The 20,039-nt window shown below is 47.6% G+C and overlaps 1 protein-coding gene across 3 annotated transcripts in view; it reads left to right on the forward strand.

The window, feature by feature from the left end:
* ABCA1 (ATP binding cassette subfamily A member 1) overlaps positions 1-20,039 on the forward strand; it is a 136,964-nt gene that overhangs the window by 77,435 nt on the left and 39,490 nt on the right. For all 3 annotated transcript variants that reach the window (XM_030859138.2, XM_030859136.3, XM_030859139.3), the window contains exons 9-18: positions 4,852-5,092; positions 6,841-6,980; positions 7,336-7,452; positions 11,116-11,313; positions 12,056-12,261; positions 12,852-13,028; positions 14,579-14,801; positions 16,470-16,691; positions 17,700-17,904; positions 19,012-19,125. In XM_030859138.2, the coding sequence (XP_030714998.1) occupies positions 4,852-5,092; positions 6,841-6,980; positions 7,336-7,452; positions 11,116-11,313; positions 12,056-12,261; positions 12,852-13,028; positions 14,579-14,801; positions 16,470-16,691; positions 17,700-17,904; positions 19,012-19,125 (1,843 nt within the window). The remainder of the gene's footprint in view (positions 1-4,851; positions 5,093-6,840; positions 6,981-7,335; positions 7,453-11,115; positions 11,314-12,055; positions 12,262-12,851; positions 13,029-14,578; positions 14,802-16,469; positions 16,692-17,699; positions 17,905-19,011; positions 19,126-20,039) is intronic.

The raw sequence follows: 20,039 nt of genomic DNA on the forward strand, positions 1-20,039 counted from the left end.
CTTCTCTTGTTGTGGAGCACAGGCTCCCCATTGCAGTGGCTTCTCTTGTTGCGGAGCACAGACTTGGCATGCGGGCCTCAGCAATTGTGGCTTGCGGGCTCTAGAGCGCAGGCTCAGTAGTTGTGGCTCACAGGCTCAGTTGCTCCGTGGCATGTGGGATCTTCCCGGACCAGGGCTCAAACCCGTGTCCTCCGCATTGGCAGGCGGACTCTCAACCACTGCGCCATCAGGGAAGCCCATCCTTATTTCTTTTTCAGTAGCAAAGCAAGACAGTCTTTTTACCAAAACATTTGTTTGCTGTCTGAAGGGAAGAACATGGTACCCCTAATTCAGATCTTTCCCTTGTCAATATCTGGGCCCTGAGTTCAACTATGGGAATGTAGTCTCCTGATAAAAGTTGAGCTTACCTTTCGGGTCCACATGTTTACAAGCGTATTAGAATAACCTTTGTCACAGGATCAGGGGGCCTAACTTACAAAAAGCAATTAGCCATTCCTCTGCCTCCCAGTCAGCATGTGCTCACCTTTCTGACACCCAGCCTTGTTTCACATTAGACTTGGAAAGGGGGAACCATTTGGAGCCAGGTGTGTAAAGAGCTAAGCTTGAGGGATGGTGGTCAGAAACCATGCAGGCCTTAATGTTTAAGACACTGGGTAGGAATAATTCATGGTGAAATTCTCTCAGACTTGGTCCAGTCTTATTATGAGTTGCTTCTCTAAGTCATTTTTTGGGGTTTGTATCATTTTTCTCAAATATCAAAGCTCACTTTATGTCTCCTAAGAATAAAGGCTTGCGTGGTCACTATGGGAAATGCAGAACGTTTGGAAAATAGAGAAAACACCGAGATTCAATGCTGTTGATTTATTAGTGTTTTGCTTTGGGGTCTGTTCTGTTTTTCAATTCTGCTCATGTGTGTCTGACTGGAGAGGCGTGGCTTTTGGGTCACTTTCAGGAGGAGAAGCCCTGTTCCAGGCTGCCATCTGGTCTTCCGGTTATGAACGCTGGTGACCGCTCTGTAGGTGGAGAAGCTGGGTCTCCCAGGGTTCTTCCAGGAGACAGAATGAGAAACAGAACCTGCCCTGCAAGTCATTTCTCCTGGGCCCCGTTAGCTGACACTGATATGCCCCGTACTGCTCTGCAGGTCCCTGCCAGCCTTAGGGAAAGCAAAGCAGGGACTCTAACATGGGAGGCTGCCTCTAAGCTCGCAGTCTGGTTGCAGCTGTTTTCTCTTACGTCACTGGCCTGCCTTTTGTCTGGGGTAAAAAGAAAAATTGAAAGCATGTGATGCTCATGTGGTAGAACCTCTCCAACTGAACAATATACATTTTTCCTGGCAGCTGCTTCCTTGTGCCCTGCTTGTTCCCTGGTCCTGGACGGCAAGGGCCACCCGCTCCTCTCAATGGAACACTAAGTCAAGTCACTTTTGCCATGAGTGACTCGTTATCTAACTTGCCGTTTCCCTGGGACAAATGGGAGGAGATAAATAAATAAGTGCACTTGTTGATCTGCTCCATGTTTGGAAAGAAAGTTGGTTGTTTGACCAAAGCACAACCCCTAAGAGGAAACTAAGGGAGAAGGGAGCTAAACTGCCCTGGTTCATGCAGTTTCACCCAATTTCCCTGTGTAATCCACATGACAGATGTGAGTGGGTCCTACTGTGCCCATTTTACAGGTGACACTGAGGCTCAGAAGAGCTAGACAACTTGCCCACAGTCACCTAGTAAGTTAATTGGCAAAACTGGGATTCGAACCCAGGACCATTGGCCTCGAAAGCCCATGTTCGTGCTACTTAAGCCCACTTTTTGTCTGAACCCTGATGGTAACTGGAATAAATAAAATAATAGATGAATAAATAGATAATAAATAAACAAATAAATATAATAAAAAGGAGACTCTTCAAAGAAAGAAAATATGGATTAACAGGGCCGGCAGTTGGCTGGGAATGGGGACTTCTGGAGCCAGATGAGTGAGAGCGGACATGAGCATCACATCTCAGTGACGGGAAGGTGAGCCTGGGGAGGCAGGGCAGGAAACAGTGTCTCCGTTATCTGCTCGGCACCCACCAGGTGCCTGCCACAGCCGGGTGCTGGGGACTCAGCAGCGAGTGCACTAACTTCCCTGTTCTCGTGGGACTGACATGCGGCGAGAGACAGGAATAAACAGGTCTGTATATCATGTGACAGCAGGGATGCCTGCCATGAAGAAAAATAAAGCCGGGTAAGAGGCTGGAGGGTGATGAGGTGGTGTCTTAAAGGGGGCTGATTGGTGAAGTCCTCTCTGGTCAGGTGACATCTGAGCCTGAAGGGAATGACACTAGGGCCTCCACTCCAAGCAGGAGGAACCATAAATCCAAAGACACTGATGTAAGGCATGATGAAGAGATGTATGTAAAGACCAGGGAGAAGCTGGGACGAAGTGAGAGAGTGGCATGGACATATATACACTACCAAACGTAAAATAGATAGCTAGTGGGAAGCAGCCGCATAGCACAGGGAGATCAGCTCGGTGATTTGTGACCACCTAGAGGGTTGGGGTAGGGAGGCGGGGAGGGAGATGCAAGAGGGAAGAGATATGGGGATATATGTCTATGTATAGCCGATTCACTTTGTTATACAGCAGAAACTAACACAACAATGTAAAGCAATTATACTCCAATAAAGATGTTAAAAAAATAAAATAAAGATCAGGGAGGAGCCCAGCCGTGGCCAGAGCAAAGAGAGCAAGTGAGAGGGGAGTCAGAGGTAAGGTCACAGCAGGAGGTGAGTGTGGTGCAGTGCTGCCAAGGCTGGGTTTACACTGAGTAAGATGGGAGGCCAGTGGAGGGTCTGGAGCAGGGGCGCCTGGTGTGACCTAGAGGATGAGGGTCGTTTATGGTTCGGCTGTTATGCTAGGAGACTGTGATGGGGGCGAGGGCAGGAGGAGGCCATCGCAGTGGATTGAGAAAGTGAGTCAGCGGTTCTTCACTCCACAGATGTTGATCAAACGCCACCTTCTGTGGGCTGGAGGATGAGCGGCCCCCTTCCCTGTGAGGGTGAGGGCTTCACGGAGGAGGTGTGGAGCGGGATTTGAGGTGCAGAAGAACGAGTAGGAGTTTGCCCCTGAGACAGGTTCCGGGAAGAGCCCAGAGCTTGGACTAACTCAGTCATTTATGGTGCTTCTGTCCAAAGATGTGCTGGCTTTAGGTGGGGAGCAATTTGTCCTTTTGATTGGGGGATGGTGGTAGTGAGAAAGAGAAGTGAGTGGCTTTTGCTGTCGTTTAAAAATCTCTAGGGGGCTTCCCTGGTGGCGCGGTGGTTGGGAGTCCGCCTGCTGATGCAGGGGACACGGGTTCGTGCCCCGGTCTGGGAAGATCCCACATGCCGCGGAGCGGTTGGGCCCGTGAGCCATGGCCGCTGAGCCTGCGTGTCCGGAGCCTGTACTCTGCAACGGGAGAGGCCACAGCAGTGAGAGGCCTGCGTACCGCAAAAAACAGAAAATACAAACAAACAAAAATCTCTAGGGCTGTTGCACCCACCAAGGAAAGGAGAGGTGGTCTGACTACTTCTCCCCTCCCCGTCTGTATACCTCATACAGGTGATGAGAAGATAAAGTCAGGAAAAGCGGGCCGCCTAACTGTGTTCTCCCGGTGTTAGATGCTCCCTCTGGAGGAAGGAATCTTTGTGACTTCTGACCGCCTCCGGGGCTCCTGGTTCCCCTTGCAGGCAGAAGGCAAATGTGGGCTCTGTGGCGCCCAGGACCTTGTCACTCACCAGAGCCAGCAGGCTCTGTGAGATGGAAAACTGGGCCCGGGGGCAAGTGCAGGGTTCCGCAGCCACTCCCCTCTGCTCACCACGCCTCAGGCCTCCAGGCGGTGAGGACAAGCAGTGACATGTCAAGGAATGTAGGGATTTTTTAATGATTTATTGTGAAATGTGTGGAAATACGAAGTGCTCTATAAATATTGAATTATAAGAGCCACTGGGCCAAGAAGTCCGCACAGTGCTGGAGTACGTTGGTGTGTGAGACAAAGAGCTGGTCACGTGTGAGTTCCAGACTCAGCCCCCCCACCCCCACCCCGCTGCCTGGGGCATCTGGGTCTTCCGGCAGGGACTGTTCTGTGTTGGGCCCTCTCTGGGACGTCAGATATCGTGTGATTTTCTCCTCGCCTCACTGTTTTAGCTTCATCATTTTGATGGGAAGTTGGGCCCTCAGAGAAGTGACGTTCTGAAAGCTGTGAGCTAATGAGAGACATAAGTGGGATTCAAACTCGGTCCCCCACCATGCGCTCTTTCCATTGCCTGACACTCAGCTGAGACGAGGATGGGGACTTCACACACAGCACCTCTTCTGCCCGGGGGCAGAGGGCCCCTCAGTTTCCACACTGAAGTTTGAGGTGTTTTAGAAATGAGGCAGTGACCGAGGGTGTGAGCGGTTCCTGACGTACGCCTATGAACACATAGTCATTCAAAGAAAGCATCCTCTTCTGTAAACTCAGTGATCATCCGAATGAGATAAAGCCCGTCACGGGGGCTCCCCTAACTGCTAAGTGGTGCTTCTCAGTCTCTAATGTGTCTAGGAGTCACCTGGGCACCACGTGAAAATGCAGATTTGAACTGTAGATAGATAGACCAGAATCTGCACCTCAAACGGCCTCTCCGATGACGCCGATCCCCTGGTGCCTGGACCACAGAGGAGTAGCAAGGCTCTGACAATCCCATCACAGAGCGATGCCCCTCTGAAAGGTGACATCAGACAAGATATGTTCTGGGCTGAGGCTTTGGCGAGGTCAAGACATTAACCTGTTCATTCCTATTCTGTGTCTTCAACCTGCCCCGCGCTTCCCTCTGCTTTTCCTCCTGATCTGTCCACCAGCTCTTCAGCATGAGGAGCTGGACTGACATGCGGCAGGAGGTGATGTTTCTGACCAACGCGAACAGCTCCAGCTCCCCCACCCAGATCTACCAGGCCGTGTCCCGCATCGTCTGCGGCCATCCCGAGGGTGGGGGCCTGAAGATAAAGTCCCTTAACTGGTATGAGGACAACAACTACAAAGCCCTCTTTGGAGGCAACGGCACTGAGGACGACGCTGGCACCTTCTATGACAATTCTACCAGTGAGTGTCCGTGCAGACCCAAGCCCCGGGCCCAGCCCACCTCGGTCCCAGGCTCAGCCCCGCGGCCCCTGTGGCACCTGCTTCCTCGTGCTTATCCTCACCCTACGTAGCAGTGGTGGGTGTTTGTTTACCTGTCTGTTTGCCCCCCAGACTGAGCTCCTAGAGGAGGGAATCTTAATCAGGGAACTGTCCCCACTTGTGTGAACGGGGCCTGGCACATCCCAGGCGTACAGTGTGTTTATCAAGTGAGTGGATGACTGAAAGCCAATCTCCTCAGTTTTCTGGGGGATGTCGGAGGGCGGTTCCCAAAGTGATCAAGTATCTTCTCCTTCTTCTCCCCCTCTCCCTTGCCCCTCCCCCTTCCCTCCCTCTCCTTGAGGTATGCTTTACAATAAAGACTTAACAACAACAACAGCAATAATAAAAGGTAACATTTAGGGAACATTTCCTATGTACTATGCATTTTATTTAACTTGTCTCATTTAACCCTTACAATAACCCTGCGAGGAAGGTTTTATAACCCCACATTTTATAGGCTCAGAGAGGTTCAGCGACTTGGTCAAAGCCACACCATAGCTAATCGGCAAGAGCCAGGATTAAGCCAGATCTGCCTGGCTCCATGCTTTTTTTCGGTAAACCACGTGACCTCCAAAATACCTGTTCATGGTGGTGTGTGTGCCATCAGACCGGGACATGTGATCTGCTGTTTGTGGTTCTTAGCTGCAAGGTGGCATTGAAGAACCTTGTAACTCCACATCTGTTCCCCACACTTGGGCAATTTTGTGGGGATGTGTGTCCTGTGCCTGGTAGCAGCCAGGAGCCAGTGTTATAGTTTTAGACAGTGGCATCGTTTTCATTGAAAATATGATGCAAGTGAGCCTTTCTCCATTTCTAACTGCAGCTGTGCCTTTCAGGCACTGAGTGAGGTGGCTTTTTGTGCGTTATTGTGACGCAAGAACCTTTTGTTCTTGTCTGGAGTGAAGCACTCCAGACATGGCAGGTTGCTTTGCGAACCTGAGGGGAAGGGCACTGTAGGCGGTTTTCTGAAATGCCGTCCCCTCCGCTCCCTCACTTTGTAAGTCAACCCAAGGGAACCTTCATTTTCACAACAGATACAACTGTGAGAAAATTCTCTTGAAAACAAAAATTATCTTTGTAGCATGTAGAGGATACTTAGTATCTAAAAGAACCCAGAATGAAATTTTTTTAAAAATCAGGAATCCTTCTGGATAATCAAACCCTACTGTCTGTTATAAATTTGGACTTTTCAGTTTGGGATGTTTATTACATCCTATTAATTAAAGGGAAATTTAAAATTTCTGCTTGAAAACTAAAGTCTGAATTCAGCTCTTTGTTTCCAATAAAAACAGAGTGGTGAGGACTGGTGCAAGCTATTTAGAGTTATAAAGGATTGTGCATAATAAAAAACATTTTTCCATATTGTCTCAGTTGTGAGTTATCCATCATCAGTGTTACAATAAGCTCTGATTATTTATCAAGCATCGTTCTAGGGGCTGCACAGACAGCATCTCAGTTAATCCTCTCCACATCTCTGCCAAGTAGATGTCATTAACTTTATTTTTACAGAGGAGCCAACTGAGGCTCAGACAAGTGATGTTGTTTCATAGCCATTAAGTGGCAGAGCTGAGATTTGAACCCATGACTGACCAGCTGGCTCCAAAGCTCTTGTTAGTTCCTGCAAGTACATGAGCATGCATACAAATATTTGCCTTTCATCCTCTTCATAGCTCCTTACTGCAATGATTTGATGAAGAATCTGGAGTCCAGTCCTCTTTCCCGCATCATATGGAAAGCTCTCAAGCCCCTGCTTGTTGGGAAGATCCTGTATACACCTGACACTCCAGTCACAAAGCAGGTTATGGCTGAGGTAAGCTGCCTGGGCCCAAGAGGCCCTCCACAGAATCCTCCTAGAATTATGGACAAAAATATAAAGGTGGCTTCGGATGGTGTGTGTTGAGTATACTCATGGCTCTTCTGGGATTTCCAGAGTGAGAACCTCCAGTTTGACTCAGGCCCAAGCTGACTGTTGAGGGCCAGCTCTCCAGCCTTGGGTATTTGAATCACTGCTGCAGGCAGACACTTCTTGGGAATGGGAAGGACTGGAAAAGGGCTTCTGTGATGGAACATCTTTTCAGGGAGCAGCTGAGTTCTCATGTCTCTGCCTCCCTCTCTCTCTCTTTTTTTTTTTTTTTTGCTTCCCCTGGCTCCCCGTTTGACTCCAGGTGAATAAGACCTTCCAGGAACTGGCTGTGTTTCATGATCTGGAAGGCATGTGGCAAGAGCTCAGCCCCAAGATCTGGACCTTCATGGAGAGCAGCCCAGAAATGGACCTTGTCCGGGTGAGTGTCCCTCTGATTACCGGGTACCTGATTGATGCTCCTTACTTTCCCAGAAGTGACTGAGATGAGGATTCTTTACATTGAACCAGTGCAGACGTACTGAGCGTCGCTCAAGCCACAGGCCCATCACTTGGCAGAGCTACAGGTGACGGTGCACAAGTCACACCATTTCATGCACATCAGCATCAATGCGTCTGATAGTCAAAATCAGATTTCCAAGAAACCTAGGGCTGGTATTTGGAGCAAGAGTTTGGTGATTACAGGACCTTGATTATTTTCATTTCTGGCTCTAGAGCCACAGCATCTTACTTAGCCCTACTATGTCCTAGTGGGTCTTGGACAGAGGTGTGTGTGAGCAAAGGTCTGGTCTGACCTGAGATACTCATTCCCCGAGGCACCGTGTGAGTGTAGAGCTGCTGTTACTGCATGGAGGGGAATTGCACTTAGTGCTTCAGAACCACTTGAAAAGGGATAAATGCTCTAGAGACAATTGGATTCAAAAGCGGAGGAGTCTGAGCATGGAATGTCTCCTTTGCTTGAGCCTGAGTGCCATTTAATCGCATCATCCTGCCATGGGCTGAGTCAGAGAATCATTAGACTATTTCCTCTCTCCATGGTGAGAGAGGCCTCTTCCTTTTTTCCTGCTGCTATTAAGAAGCACGAATGGATTTTGCCAGGTTTCTTTTCTTGACACCTCATTGATCGGAGGGGCAGCTGGGTGTTAGAGGAGGTATCTACCGTGAGAGGTGCTCTCCCAGGCTGAGGACTGTCCCTTGATATCCCTGGGGGGGATGATATGCAGGTGGTCTTCCAATGAGGGGAAAGCTGGAGTCATCTTTATTGTACTAGTCTTGCAATTTAATTCTTAAATTGGGAGCCTTTAAAAACCAAGGGACTTCAGTCAGAAAAACATGAACAATAATTTGTATGGATTGACTGAATACTTCTGACTAATAATGACAACAACAACTTATGCCCTTCAAGGATGGATCTCTGTTGGACTCCAGTCTCTCCTCCAAAAGGGATTCAAGTGGTCCAGCCACAGACAGTGCCATAGACTTAGGTGTGGTCTCAGGTGTCTTCTTCCTGGTCCTCTCCTTAGAATGTACATTTCTACTTGTTGGACTTCTCTCCTTCTGCATCTCAGAGGATGGTGAGGGTCCCTGTTGAAGGAACTCCATGAGTTTTAGTCTGTAGGCAGAACGATGCTTCCCCTTCTCTTAAATAGACGGTTTGGCTTGGGTGCTCCAGCAGCTCACAGGCTCTCAGTTCTTCTGGGACAAGGCGCTTGCCAACATGGCCATGGCATTCATTAGCACTCCTGCTGGAGAACACAGAATGTGTGATAGGAAATGGAGGAGCTGTGGCTGGGGAGAAAAGCATGGCATGTGGTTTGGAGAGCCTTGGGCGTCAAGCCGAGGACCTTTACTTTAAGCTCTGGAGCACCATGAAAGGGTGCTAGGCAAGGGGAGCTATTACTCTGGTTTGACAGGTGGATTGAAGAGGGGAAAGGTGGAAGGCAGAGTCCAGGGTGGAGGCTATCCAAGTAGGTGGCCAAGGCATTGGCTGGAGGCAAAGCCTGGTGACTGCTTGATTGTGGAGGGGTGAAAGAGAGGGCAGCTTCAGGATGATTCTTGATTTCTAGCTGGTGGATGGTGGGGATGTCCAACAGGCCAGTGGGTATTGGGGCCTGGAGTGTAGGGGGCTGGTTAGGCTGAGACACCAAATGCGGACTCATCAGCCTGCGGGCGGAGGTCGAAGGAACCTCCTCCAGCTGCTTTCTCTTCTCTACTGCTCACTCCACAAGCTTGGGCCACTCAGTCCTCTGTACCCCCTGCAGCCTTGCGTCTGGTACACAAGGCAATGCTTGAGACTTCTGCGTCTGTTGGGGTAGCTCTTTCTTTTTTTTTTTTTTTTAGCTTTATTGAGGTGTAATTGACAAATTAAAAGTGTATGTATTTAAGGTGTACAACTTGGTGTTTTGATATACGTATGCGTTGTGAAATGATCTCCACAATGGAGCTAAGTAACATGTCCCTCACTTCACATAGTTACCTCTCAGCAAGTGTCAAGTATACAGGACAGTATCATTAACTATAGTTACCACACTGTACATTAGGGCCTCAGAACTCTTTGTACTGCAAAACTGAAACTTCATACCCTTTGACCTTCCTGTTTCCCCCAGCCCACGACAGCTACCGTTCTACTCTGTGGTAGCTCTTATCTTCTGCTGTCTCTGGCTCTGTCTACACCCGTCGCGTCGCCCCACATATCTGGAGACGCTTCTCCGTTGAGTCATGTAACCCACTGATACTAAACTGTTCTCCTTTCTGAGCTGCTGTTTGTCTCCTTCATCTCAAGCCTCTGCTTTCTCCCTGGCCACTGCTCCTGAGGGGGATCTTTGATCTCCTGGCCCCTCTCATGGTCTAGAACGGCCACGTGATCAGTGATCTCACTGGGCATGTCTCTCCAGCCTTGCTGCCCTCCTTGGCCATATTGCTGAGAAGCCACACTGGCCAGGGAGGGCCTCACCCCAAATGCCACGTGTCTTCACTCAGGTCTTATTTGCTCAGTTCAAGTCCCAAACAAGTCATTTCAAAATCACTAACCCATACACCTGTGAACCTTTGTGAGGTACAATTTTGTACCTATTTTGTTAACAAAAACACATATCTTAACTGATGACAGTATAAATTGTTATTCCCTATAGGAAAACAATTTGGAATGAAAATTGTAAGAGCCATAAAAAATGTGCTATCCTGTGTATCTGCATTTTCACACACCCTCAGGGATGTATCCCATACAGAAATAATTTTAAAGAAAAAAGTCACCATATGAGAGAGAATGTTATTGCTATAATAATTGTTATTGTGAGAAATTAGACTAAATGCTGCGGTATGGGAATAGTTAATGAAATTATAGTTTATATACTCTATAAAAACTATTGTGCTCCCTTTGTAATAAAGAATATGAAGCCACACGGGGAAAAAACTTATATGTTAGTAGAAATAAGACTGATTTAAAAAATAGCAGAGTTTGGCCCCTTAGGGATTCCATTTCAGTAGAGCCAGAGCTTCATGTATGTTCTCAAAGGTGTGAAAGGAGTTGCAGCTGATTCTCCTTTCCATGAGCTGAGGTGGAAACAGACCCATTTTTCTGGCAGCACATCTGTGCAGGCCTCTGCCCTGATCCTCTGCACCTGCTGGTTGAGCACCAGATTGGTTTTCCTTCTCTTCCATGTTGACCCACGTGGAGAGCCAGCCAGCTAGGGAATAAGAAATGGAAGACAGGCCTCCTTTGCATCGTGACCCATGCATCCCGCAACTGGAAAAGATCATATTGGTTTAACAGCAGAATTCCTTTCCCAAACTAAACAGCAGAAGTAGGTGTGGCTTAATTCAATCTAGAGATTAGGGTCTTTATGAGGAATCATCAGCCTGGGTCTCAAAAGAGGAAGAAGATATAATGTAGTGGGAAGGTGCAGTAGAATCCGAGAGCCCAGTATTCTCACCTGTAAAATGGAAACATTGGGTTACCTATCTCACAGTTTTCTATGAAGATTTTAAAGAAAGACAATGTATGTGAAAGGGTTTTGTAAACCATATAGTGCTCATCAAGACTTAGTTGGTGTTTACTACTTGTACTTTGTCATGGGAATGGCAGACACTTTTGGACAGCAGAGGCAATGACCACTTTTGGGAACAGCGATTGGAAGGCTTAGATTGGACAGCCAAAGATATCGTGGCATTTCTGGCCAAGCACCCAGAGGAAGTGCAGTCCACTAATGGCTCTGTGTACACCTGGAGAGAAGCCTTCAATGAGACCAACCAGGCAATCCAGACCATCTCTCGCTTCATGGAGGTGAGGATCTATTCTGCGGACCACTTAGAAAAGGCTTTGGCTTCTTTCTCTGAGATGGTGCAATAAGGTTTGGATTGGAGTAAAGTTTAGAAATAATGTGTCATCTTATTTACAGTAGTATCCCTCCACCTAACACAGGGTGTAATGTACAAAAAGGTACTCAATGAATGTTAGTTAAATGACTGAATGAGTAAATCAACAGACCTAACTTCTAGCTTTATTCTATCTGACTCAAGAATGTCTCTATCCATCGTTTTCTAGGTTTTCCTGTGTTTTGATATCCCAATACCTAATGGCAACGAAGCATTCCCTTAAAAAAGCATTACTTATGAAACTTATCTAAAATCTAATAGGACTGATTACACTTTAAAAATTGAGTCCTAAATATGATGTGACTTAATAGGGACAAATGAAAGGTTTTTTTGTTCTGTTTGGTTAGTTGTTATGACTCAAAATTAACTAAGAAAACAGAAGCGAAAATGAGGTTTAAACCTCTTTCCCTCCACAAAAATCAGTATAGGTAACTTACCTCTAAATACTTCCAACATTTCCCTTAAATTGCAGTTAAAAACCAGAACAACCCATTTTCAATTGAATATTGGAGAATGACTTGAGAGAGGAGTAGAGAGGGAGGATAAAAAAAGTCATGCACTTAGCGCTTCTCTCTTAGCATGGATTCTGCCTTGGCCACTGCTTGTTTTCCTGGCCATCGGCATTCTCATGTCGGCTGTTCTTCCTTCAGTGTGTGAACCTGAACAAGCTGGAACCAGTGGCAACAGAGGTTCTGCTCATCAACAAGTCCATGGAGCTACTGGATGAGCGGAAGTTCTGGGCTGGGATCGTGTTCACTGGAATTGCTCCTGGCAGTGTTGAGCTGCCCCATCACGTCAAGTACAAGATCCGGATGGATATTGACAATGTGGAGAGGACGAATAAGATCAAGGATGGGTAAGTTGAATCCCCCCATCGTACCAGCCAGTCTTGGGAAAGTCAAGAGCAGCTAATGTGAGTGGAGGTACTTTATTTTAAGTAATAATTTGGTAAAAATTTCCAACAAAGTATAACTCAAATTGGTGGCATGATTTTGGTGTAACTGGCTCATTCATTGTGGAGACAACTATTTCAAAGGTCTTAAAGTATCATTATCTTTTGGTTCAGCATTTCCATTCAAGGGAATTAGTCCTGAGGAATTAAATCAACAGGAAAAAAAGACATTAGATTCTCTGTGCTAGCACTATCCTTTTCTATAAAAGGGAGCAAATAAGCAAGATAAAAGGGAATGGTTAAGTAAATTTTGGCCCGTGTACTTGTTGCAATGTTAGGGAACTAATGGACGGGGGGGAAAACTCAAACCAACAAGTGGTTTGCTCACTCTGATTATATTTATTTAAAAACATGTGTACGTGTCAGCTGAGACCAGAAAGTAAGATACAGAAATAAGAAAAGTGGCTCTGTAATGGTGGTAGGATTGTGGGTGACTGAATTTTTTTTATTGTATGGTTCTAAGGAATGTTTGATCGCCTGTGGTTTGATTTAAGGTACTGGGACCCCGGTCCTCGGGCTGACCCCTTTGAGGATATGCGGTACGTCTGGGGGGGCTTCGCGTACTTGCAGGATGTGGTGGAGCAGGCAATCATCCGGGTGCTGACGGGCACAGAGAAGAAAACTGGCATCTACATGCAGCAGATGCCTTACCCCTGTTACGTTGATGACATGTAAGTTACCAGAGAGCCACCACCTTTGCTTAACTGGTTAACACTGTCCCCAGGTGGTGTGTACACACACAGGCACACACACACACGTCAAGGGAGGAAACAGAATGATTATATTTATTTTATGTGTGTATTGACACGGGTCAAAAAATTGGTTAAAGCAAGATTGCAGCTACTGCAAAAAAAAAAAAAGAATTGTTTTTGGAATTCTGTGGGAATTTCAGGAAATAAGATGCCAGATGTAGGTAGCTGACAGTTTGAGCCACGTCACCAGTAATCTCACTCCTTTCTAGTCCATGGTTACCAGAACTTTTATTTTTTTATACTCTATCCTTTCAGTCAAAATCAGCCCAATCTGCAAGTTTAAGATGTGTCATGACGAGCACATGCCAAACACATCCACACATCCTCACGTCCCCCAAACACAGAGGCACAGCGTTCTAGACCTATAAAAGCAGACTTTGTGTCAGTTTTTCTTCTTCCTCTCTATAAGTGGTAAACCACATTTTCAAACAATGCAAATAAAACCGAACAAGGCCTTTTTATCTTAGACATTTTAGATAATCTTTTAGTGCTTAGTCACTGTGCTGCCAGGTTCTCACTGTGCGGACTGTGCCTTTGGAGCCAGTGATTTCTTGTGAGAGAGAGAGAATAGGCAGAGGTGTAGTTATTGCAAGCATCTGAAATATGTCATGTCTCTTCTGAATTCTGGAAACTCTCTTATTCTCTGTTGTGTAAGGGAGAGTGTGTGTGTAGAGATCAGAGTGCAGAAGGAGCAGGGTTCCTCTCCTCGTATTTCTCCCTGCTTTGCATTGAACAGCCCATTTCCTTGCAGGGCTCACTCTAGCTTTTCTAGGTCACCTGGATTTATCTTGCTTTTCACCTTCAGAAAGATTAGCCAGTATTTTCCAAAGGAAGACTTTTCCAAAGACCCCCTAAGCCAAGATTTACTCTAGAAAGGATGTATTAAGATGGGAACACGATGAGAGGTCAGAGGCATCCAGAGCCTTTGCCTGTTGTCACGTAGCCAGTAAGTGCGTAAGTGGTAAAGCTGGGACTTGAACCTTGAGTTTCAGAGTCCAGATTCTGTGTTCCTTTTACTTCACTGCGTTTCCTGTTCTACTTTGGAAATCTGAAGTATTACTGACAAGAGCTGCCTGAAGTGTATTTCTGCACCACCTGTCGTTAACAGTTATGCAAGGCAAGCTGATAGTGAGATGACCTTGAAGGTGCTGAACTTTCATGACAGAATGAGTCGGTGTTTTGGTTTTGTTGGTTTTGTTTTAGTACTTTAAAATCACCCCCATTTAGCTTAATGACATCTGAGAGCTATCTGGTTACTAAAGCAAAAGCCCTCAAAGAAGTTTTCTTTGGCATCACTTTGTTAGTAGTGTCATCACTGCGTTACCCCACTCACGAAGCGTAACTGTCAGGGTACACAGGTCTGCCCGTCTCGGGCTCAGAACTGGTGCTTTCTCTTGCGTGCAGACCCAGAGATGTTGGCCCAGGAGCCTGGCTTACACTCACCTTTGCTCCTCCCCCCGCCCTTCCAGCTTCCTGCGGGTCATGAGCCGGTCAATGCCCCTCTTCATGACGTTGGCCTGGATTTACTCTGTGGCTGTGATCATCAAGGGCATCGTGTACGAGAAGGAGGCGCGGCTGAAGGAGACCATGCGCATCATGGGCCTGGACAACAGCATCCTGTGGTTCAGCTGGTTCATCAGCAGCCTCATCCCCCTGCTCGTGAGCGCCGGCCTGCTGGTGGTCATCCTGAAAGTAAGGCTGCCTCACCGGCCCCTCCCTGCCCCCCGTGGGCCATGTGAGCAGAAGAAAGGCACGGATTCTTCGGAAGGGAAGGGGTCATATGTGCTGTTCCCTGCAATTCCCTCATTTTATAGTTGGGGAAGGGGAGACCGAGAGAAGGGCAGCAACTTGTCCAGAGTCGACCCAGCTGGTTAGCAGCTAAGCAGGACTGAACCTAGGGGTCTTGTGTCCCAGGTGAGCACAAGCGTAACTACGCATGCTGTTTGGCAATGGTTCATGGCAGCATCAGAGAGTTACTCATTTTCCTAGATGTATTGGGTGGTAATTCTGCCAGAATTTCTAAAAACCATACTCAGAAGCATAGATATTGTTGCACGTTAGGATTTTCTGGAAGCAGAGGCTGAGGCAGAGTTTGGGTATGGGTATTTCTTAGGGATCCACACCTCTAGAGGGGATGGGGAGGGTACAGGATTGAGCAGAGGGAGGAGTTGAACTGTGACGCACGGCCAACCCCCCGGGCACTCTTGCCGCGGAGCTGAAATGTCCAGCCCTTTAGGTTACCCCAAGGCCTCCCTCCCTGACACCCCATAGACCCAGGCCCTTCCATTAGTCATTGGAAGGGTGTGCCCCAGGGCCAGGCAGCTGTCTGCAGCTGGGACAAACCTAGAGGGGTTGACACCTGAGGCTGTCTGCTGACAGCCAGACAACAAGTCCTTCCTTGAAGGGGACTCTGTACAGTGCAGTTCTGTGTCCACCCCTTACATTAATAGGTTTATATGCCATTTTTTCACAATCATTTCATTTAAGGATGCATTGTTTAAAAAAATAAATGTTTTTAAAAGTGGAGGGGTGCAAAGGGAAAGGAAGTAACATTTAATTTAATACCAGCTACTATTCATTACAAATGAGCGCTTACTGATTGCCAAGCACTGTTGAAAGCACATATGTGTGCTGTCTTGTGATATCCTCACTAAATAACCCATTTAACATACAAGGAAATGAGGCCAAGGAAGGTTAAGGACTTCACTGGGGTCACTGACACTGTGGCAGAGCAGTTCTTGCTAAAGTCAAGCCCCCCTCATGCTCTGATGTCTGACTGGCAGGGCTGAGCTATGTGGCTGGGGTGGAGGTCCTGTGGCTGGTGGGTGAGAGCCACTCTGTGACAGCTGAGCGCTGGTGGGTCCTGCTGAAATAGAACCAACTGCTAGAGAGACACTTGAAGAGTCCACAGAGTTTGGATAATTGCGGGGATCCAGAATCCATAGCAGGTTCTCATGGCGGATGTTAACATGGCCTGACCCTTTTCCTTGGCTTTCAGAGGGAGAAACCACGTGGGATGTTGTCTCCCACAATTCTTTCTTGGTGCCAAGAGTCATAGTCCTTATAGAAGAAGGAGAATCCAAGTGATACTATTTCTTGGAAAAACAAAGAACAAAATTGTCTGTTGAGATGAACCTTGGTGAATATCAAGCCTGGACTTTGTTTTGTTTCTGGCTCTACCATGACTTTGATGTGTGGTCTTGGGCTAGTCATTTCCCTTCAGTAGATTTCAGTTCACTCGTCAGAAAAATGAACAGCACTGTTCCTCTGTATTGTCTTTAAGATGAGCAGGAATAAGCCCTGGCTGCTTCCCATAGATCATTGCTTATTGACAGTCTTATTGGGTCTCTTCCTTCCCAGTTAGGAAACCTGCTGCCCTACAGCGACCCCAGTGTGGTGTTTGTCTTTCTGTCCGTGTTCGCCGTGGTGACCATCCTGCAGTGCTTTCTGATCAGCACGCTCTTCTCCAGAGCCAACCTGGCGGCAGCCTGTGGAGGCATCATTTACTTCATGCTGTACCTGCCCTACGTCCTGTGCGTGGCATGGCAAGACTACGTGGGCTTCACACTCAAGATCTTTGCGGTGAGTAACTCTGGCCCTTCTGCAGTAGCTGCAGTCACAGCCGCACCTGGTATTTCACTTCTGCTTTATAGTCCAAGCTGAGAACAGAAGATAAGAGATTCTCTTTCCAACGGGACTTGAACCTCAGTTCTAGATTCTATGCTCCTTGAAGGCAGGGACTGTGTCTTATTCAATTGCTTATTTTTAGTCCTCTGAGTGAACACTGGTTGAATTGAATCCAATGGCATTTTGTAGGGAGCCAGACTGCACTGCATGCGGTAAATGGCACTGGGGAATGCCTTTAGACAATAGAGGCCAGCTCTACCTTTTGTCTCCCAGCTCTGTTGGCCGTGTTAAGCTCGCCACAAAGTCACAGCCACAGATAGAACTGAAAGCTCTTGAGATCAGAAATGGCTCCTTCTGGACTCTTGTCTCCCTTGTGTCCAGTATGGGGTTTCACTTGAGTAATATTTTCTGAACTTCAAGACTGAGGAGCAGGTACTCCATCTCCCTGCAAATCCTGGACTTCACTCCCCTCCCTTGTACAGAGGAGGAGAGGCCTCCGAGGGGGTGCAAGTCCTTATAAGACTGAGTTGTCCTGAGTTTTTTGCAGGATGCTCCAGATGCCTCTGTCTGGACCCGTTAGACATCAGCAGCCCCAGACAGGATCCTATGACACTGAGCCATCACTGGCCGAGCAGGGAGCTTGAGAGGACCGTGTGTGTGTGTAAGGGACAGGATTGCTGAGCCCTTGAGGCACCTTCGGAAGCATAGAATTCTAAAAGTTTTACATTCCATCGTACATGCATTTCTGAAATGTGTGAGCATAATGAGTGCTTATAAATAGAATCACTTTATACGCTGCCAGGGAGCCCACTCCCCTAAAGGGACTCTGTAGATAAATATTTCCATATCTTGCAATTGATCCATTTGGCAAATTCACCTTTCTCCAGGTGACATTTGCATTAGCAGTGATAGGAGAATGAGAAACAAGGAGATGGATGAGTGACTTCTGCATCTTTCTCACAGAGCCTGCTGTCTCCTGTGGCTTTTGGGTTTGGCTGTGAGTACTTTGCCCTTTTTGAGGAGCAGGGCATTGGGGTGCAATGGGACAACCTTTTTGAGAGCCCCATGGAGGAAGATGGCTTCAACCTCACCACCTCGGTCTCCATGATGCTGTTTGACGCCTTCCTCTACGGGGTGATGACGTGGTACACCGAGGCTGTGTTTCCAGGTACACTGAGCTTCCACACTGCTTTAGACATCAGCCAGGGAAATGAAATTTCTAGCTGTAGGGCTTTCCTTCCTTTGTGCTGGCATTTCTGCAGGGCCTGGGTCTCCTTGGAAAGTGGTTAGGGCTTTGGACCTATGGCAAACAAATAGTCTCCAAGGAGAAGCAGCTGATGCTAAAAGTACAGCTCTTAGTACTGACACAGCTCTTGTTTCTTGAGCACTGTGTGCCAGGCACTGTGCAAAGTGTTTTACATACTTTGGTTCATTTAATCCTCATAAGACTACTCTGAGGGAGTTACCGTTCTAGCCAGTTTTTGCAAATGAGAGAACTATGACCCGAAGAAGTTAAATAACTTGCCTGTGGCCACAAAGCTGGTAAGAGCAGGTGCTTGGAGGTGAACCCAGGTGGGTCACACTGGGTCGGCTAGCCCAGGAGAATCCTCCCAATGCTGACCCAGGTCTCTAATTCTGTATCCCCTGAATTACCACCAGCGAATGTTCTGTTTCCTGAGTACAGCTTGTGAATAATAAGATAGATTGGCTCTCAGCCCTTGCCTGTGCTTTAATCGAATTAGTATTCATAAAAATTCATTTTTATACTTCCCTTAATAAATCTCCTTGACCAAGACCTGCCTTGGATACATTTTCATAGAAGATCAAATTCTGAGAGAGTGAGGTTTAACTCTTTCTGGTTTCACCTACTGATTTTTCTCTAAGGGAGTGTATGTGAAATGTTTTTTACGTACCCTACCTGAACTTCCCACGTTGGATATGCAACTTTGTATCATACAGATCTGGATTCAAATTCTGAGTCCTCCACTTTACTGGCTGAGTGACCTTGAGTAGGCTACTTAACCCTCAGTTTCTCATCTCTAAAGTGGGGATGATACCTGCCTCGTGGGGTTGCTGGAAAGATTCTGCAAGATGTTTGTCATACACAGGAGATCTCAGTAAATGTTATTGCCCCTCCTCCCCCACCTCCAGTCCATTTTGTCCTGTCTCCAAAGGCTGTGTCAAGGAGAGAGTCAAGGAGGCTGTGTCTGGCTGGGACACCTCGGGGATGCCGGGGCGTTGCTGAGCTTTGCTCACACCTGTGCTTTGCTTTCAGGCCAATATGGAATCCCCAGGCCCTGGTATTTCCCTTGTACTAAGTCCTACTGGTTTGGCGAGGAAGGCAATGAGAAGAGCCAGCCTGGTTTCAGCCAGAAGGGAACATCAGAAAGTAAGTTCTGCTGACCCGCCCTCCCCTTAACTGCAGTGCAGCTGCCCCTACTGGCTGTGGGGGGCAAGGGGTGGCTCTCGGCCTGAAGAGCCTAAAACCACCTTAGGGGTGGAGAAATCCCCTGAAGTGACCCTTTCCACATCCTCCCATGCATTTGTGTCCAGTGCTGTTGACTTATCGGGGAGTCACTATCTGGGCTTCTAAGGGACATTTCCTTTGTTCTCTTGGCTTCTAAATAAAGTGGCTCTTGATCTCTGCCTTCACCTCCGCCCACCCCATCCCCCCAAACACATATAACATACTTTTCATACTATCCTGACAGCTAGAAAGAAGAGGTAAAGACAGCCGTGGTTATGGAGCCATAACCTCTCTGCCTGCCTTGTCCTGATGACAGACGCATGCGCCTGTGCAGGCTGACGCCAGGTGGCTGCCACAGAGCTCGTTCTGTGCTTCGTAATGTTCTCAGCCTGCATTACCCAGAGTGCACATCCCCTCCTGGCTTCTGACTGTAGGTAGTGATGCCCACAGTTCAGCAAAGGCGCTGCCTTCTGGGCTTTTTTGCTCAGGTTCTTGGAGGGGAGCTCTTTGTGTTCGGTATAGCTTCCTAAGTCGTTCATAAGTCGCTCCCCTGCTGATCTCTTCCGTGCCCTTCCCCCAGTCGCCAGTGGTGAAGTACGATGTTCCTTAGCGTGGCTCACGAGTTTCCTTACCACCCGCCGTTGCCCGCTGTGCCAGCTGCTTCACCTGCTCTTCCTTCTCTTCTTCCCCAGCCTCCTCTCTGCACCTTTATCACTGTATTCCCATCACCAACACTAGTGCCCAGATAGGCCCTAGATAACTGTTTGTTGCCCGTCTGCCTGAGAAACCAGAACTAGCCGTGGAGAGAGGACACTTGTAAAAGTGCAAGCACAGCT

Source organism: Globicephala melas, chromosome 6 (genome assembly GCF_963455315.2).
Source record: "Globicephala melas chromosome 6, mGloMel1.2, whole genome shotgun sequence".
In the NCBI taxonomy this organism is placed as follows: Eukaryota; Metazoa; Chordata; class Mammalia; order Artiodactyla; family Delphinidae; genus Globicephala; species Globicephala melas.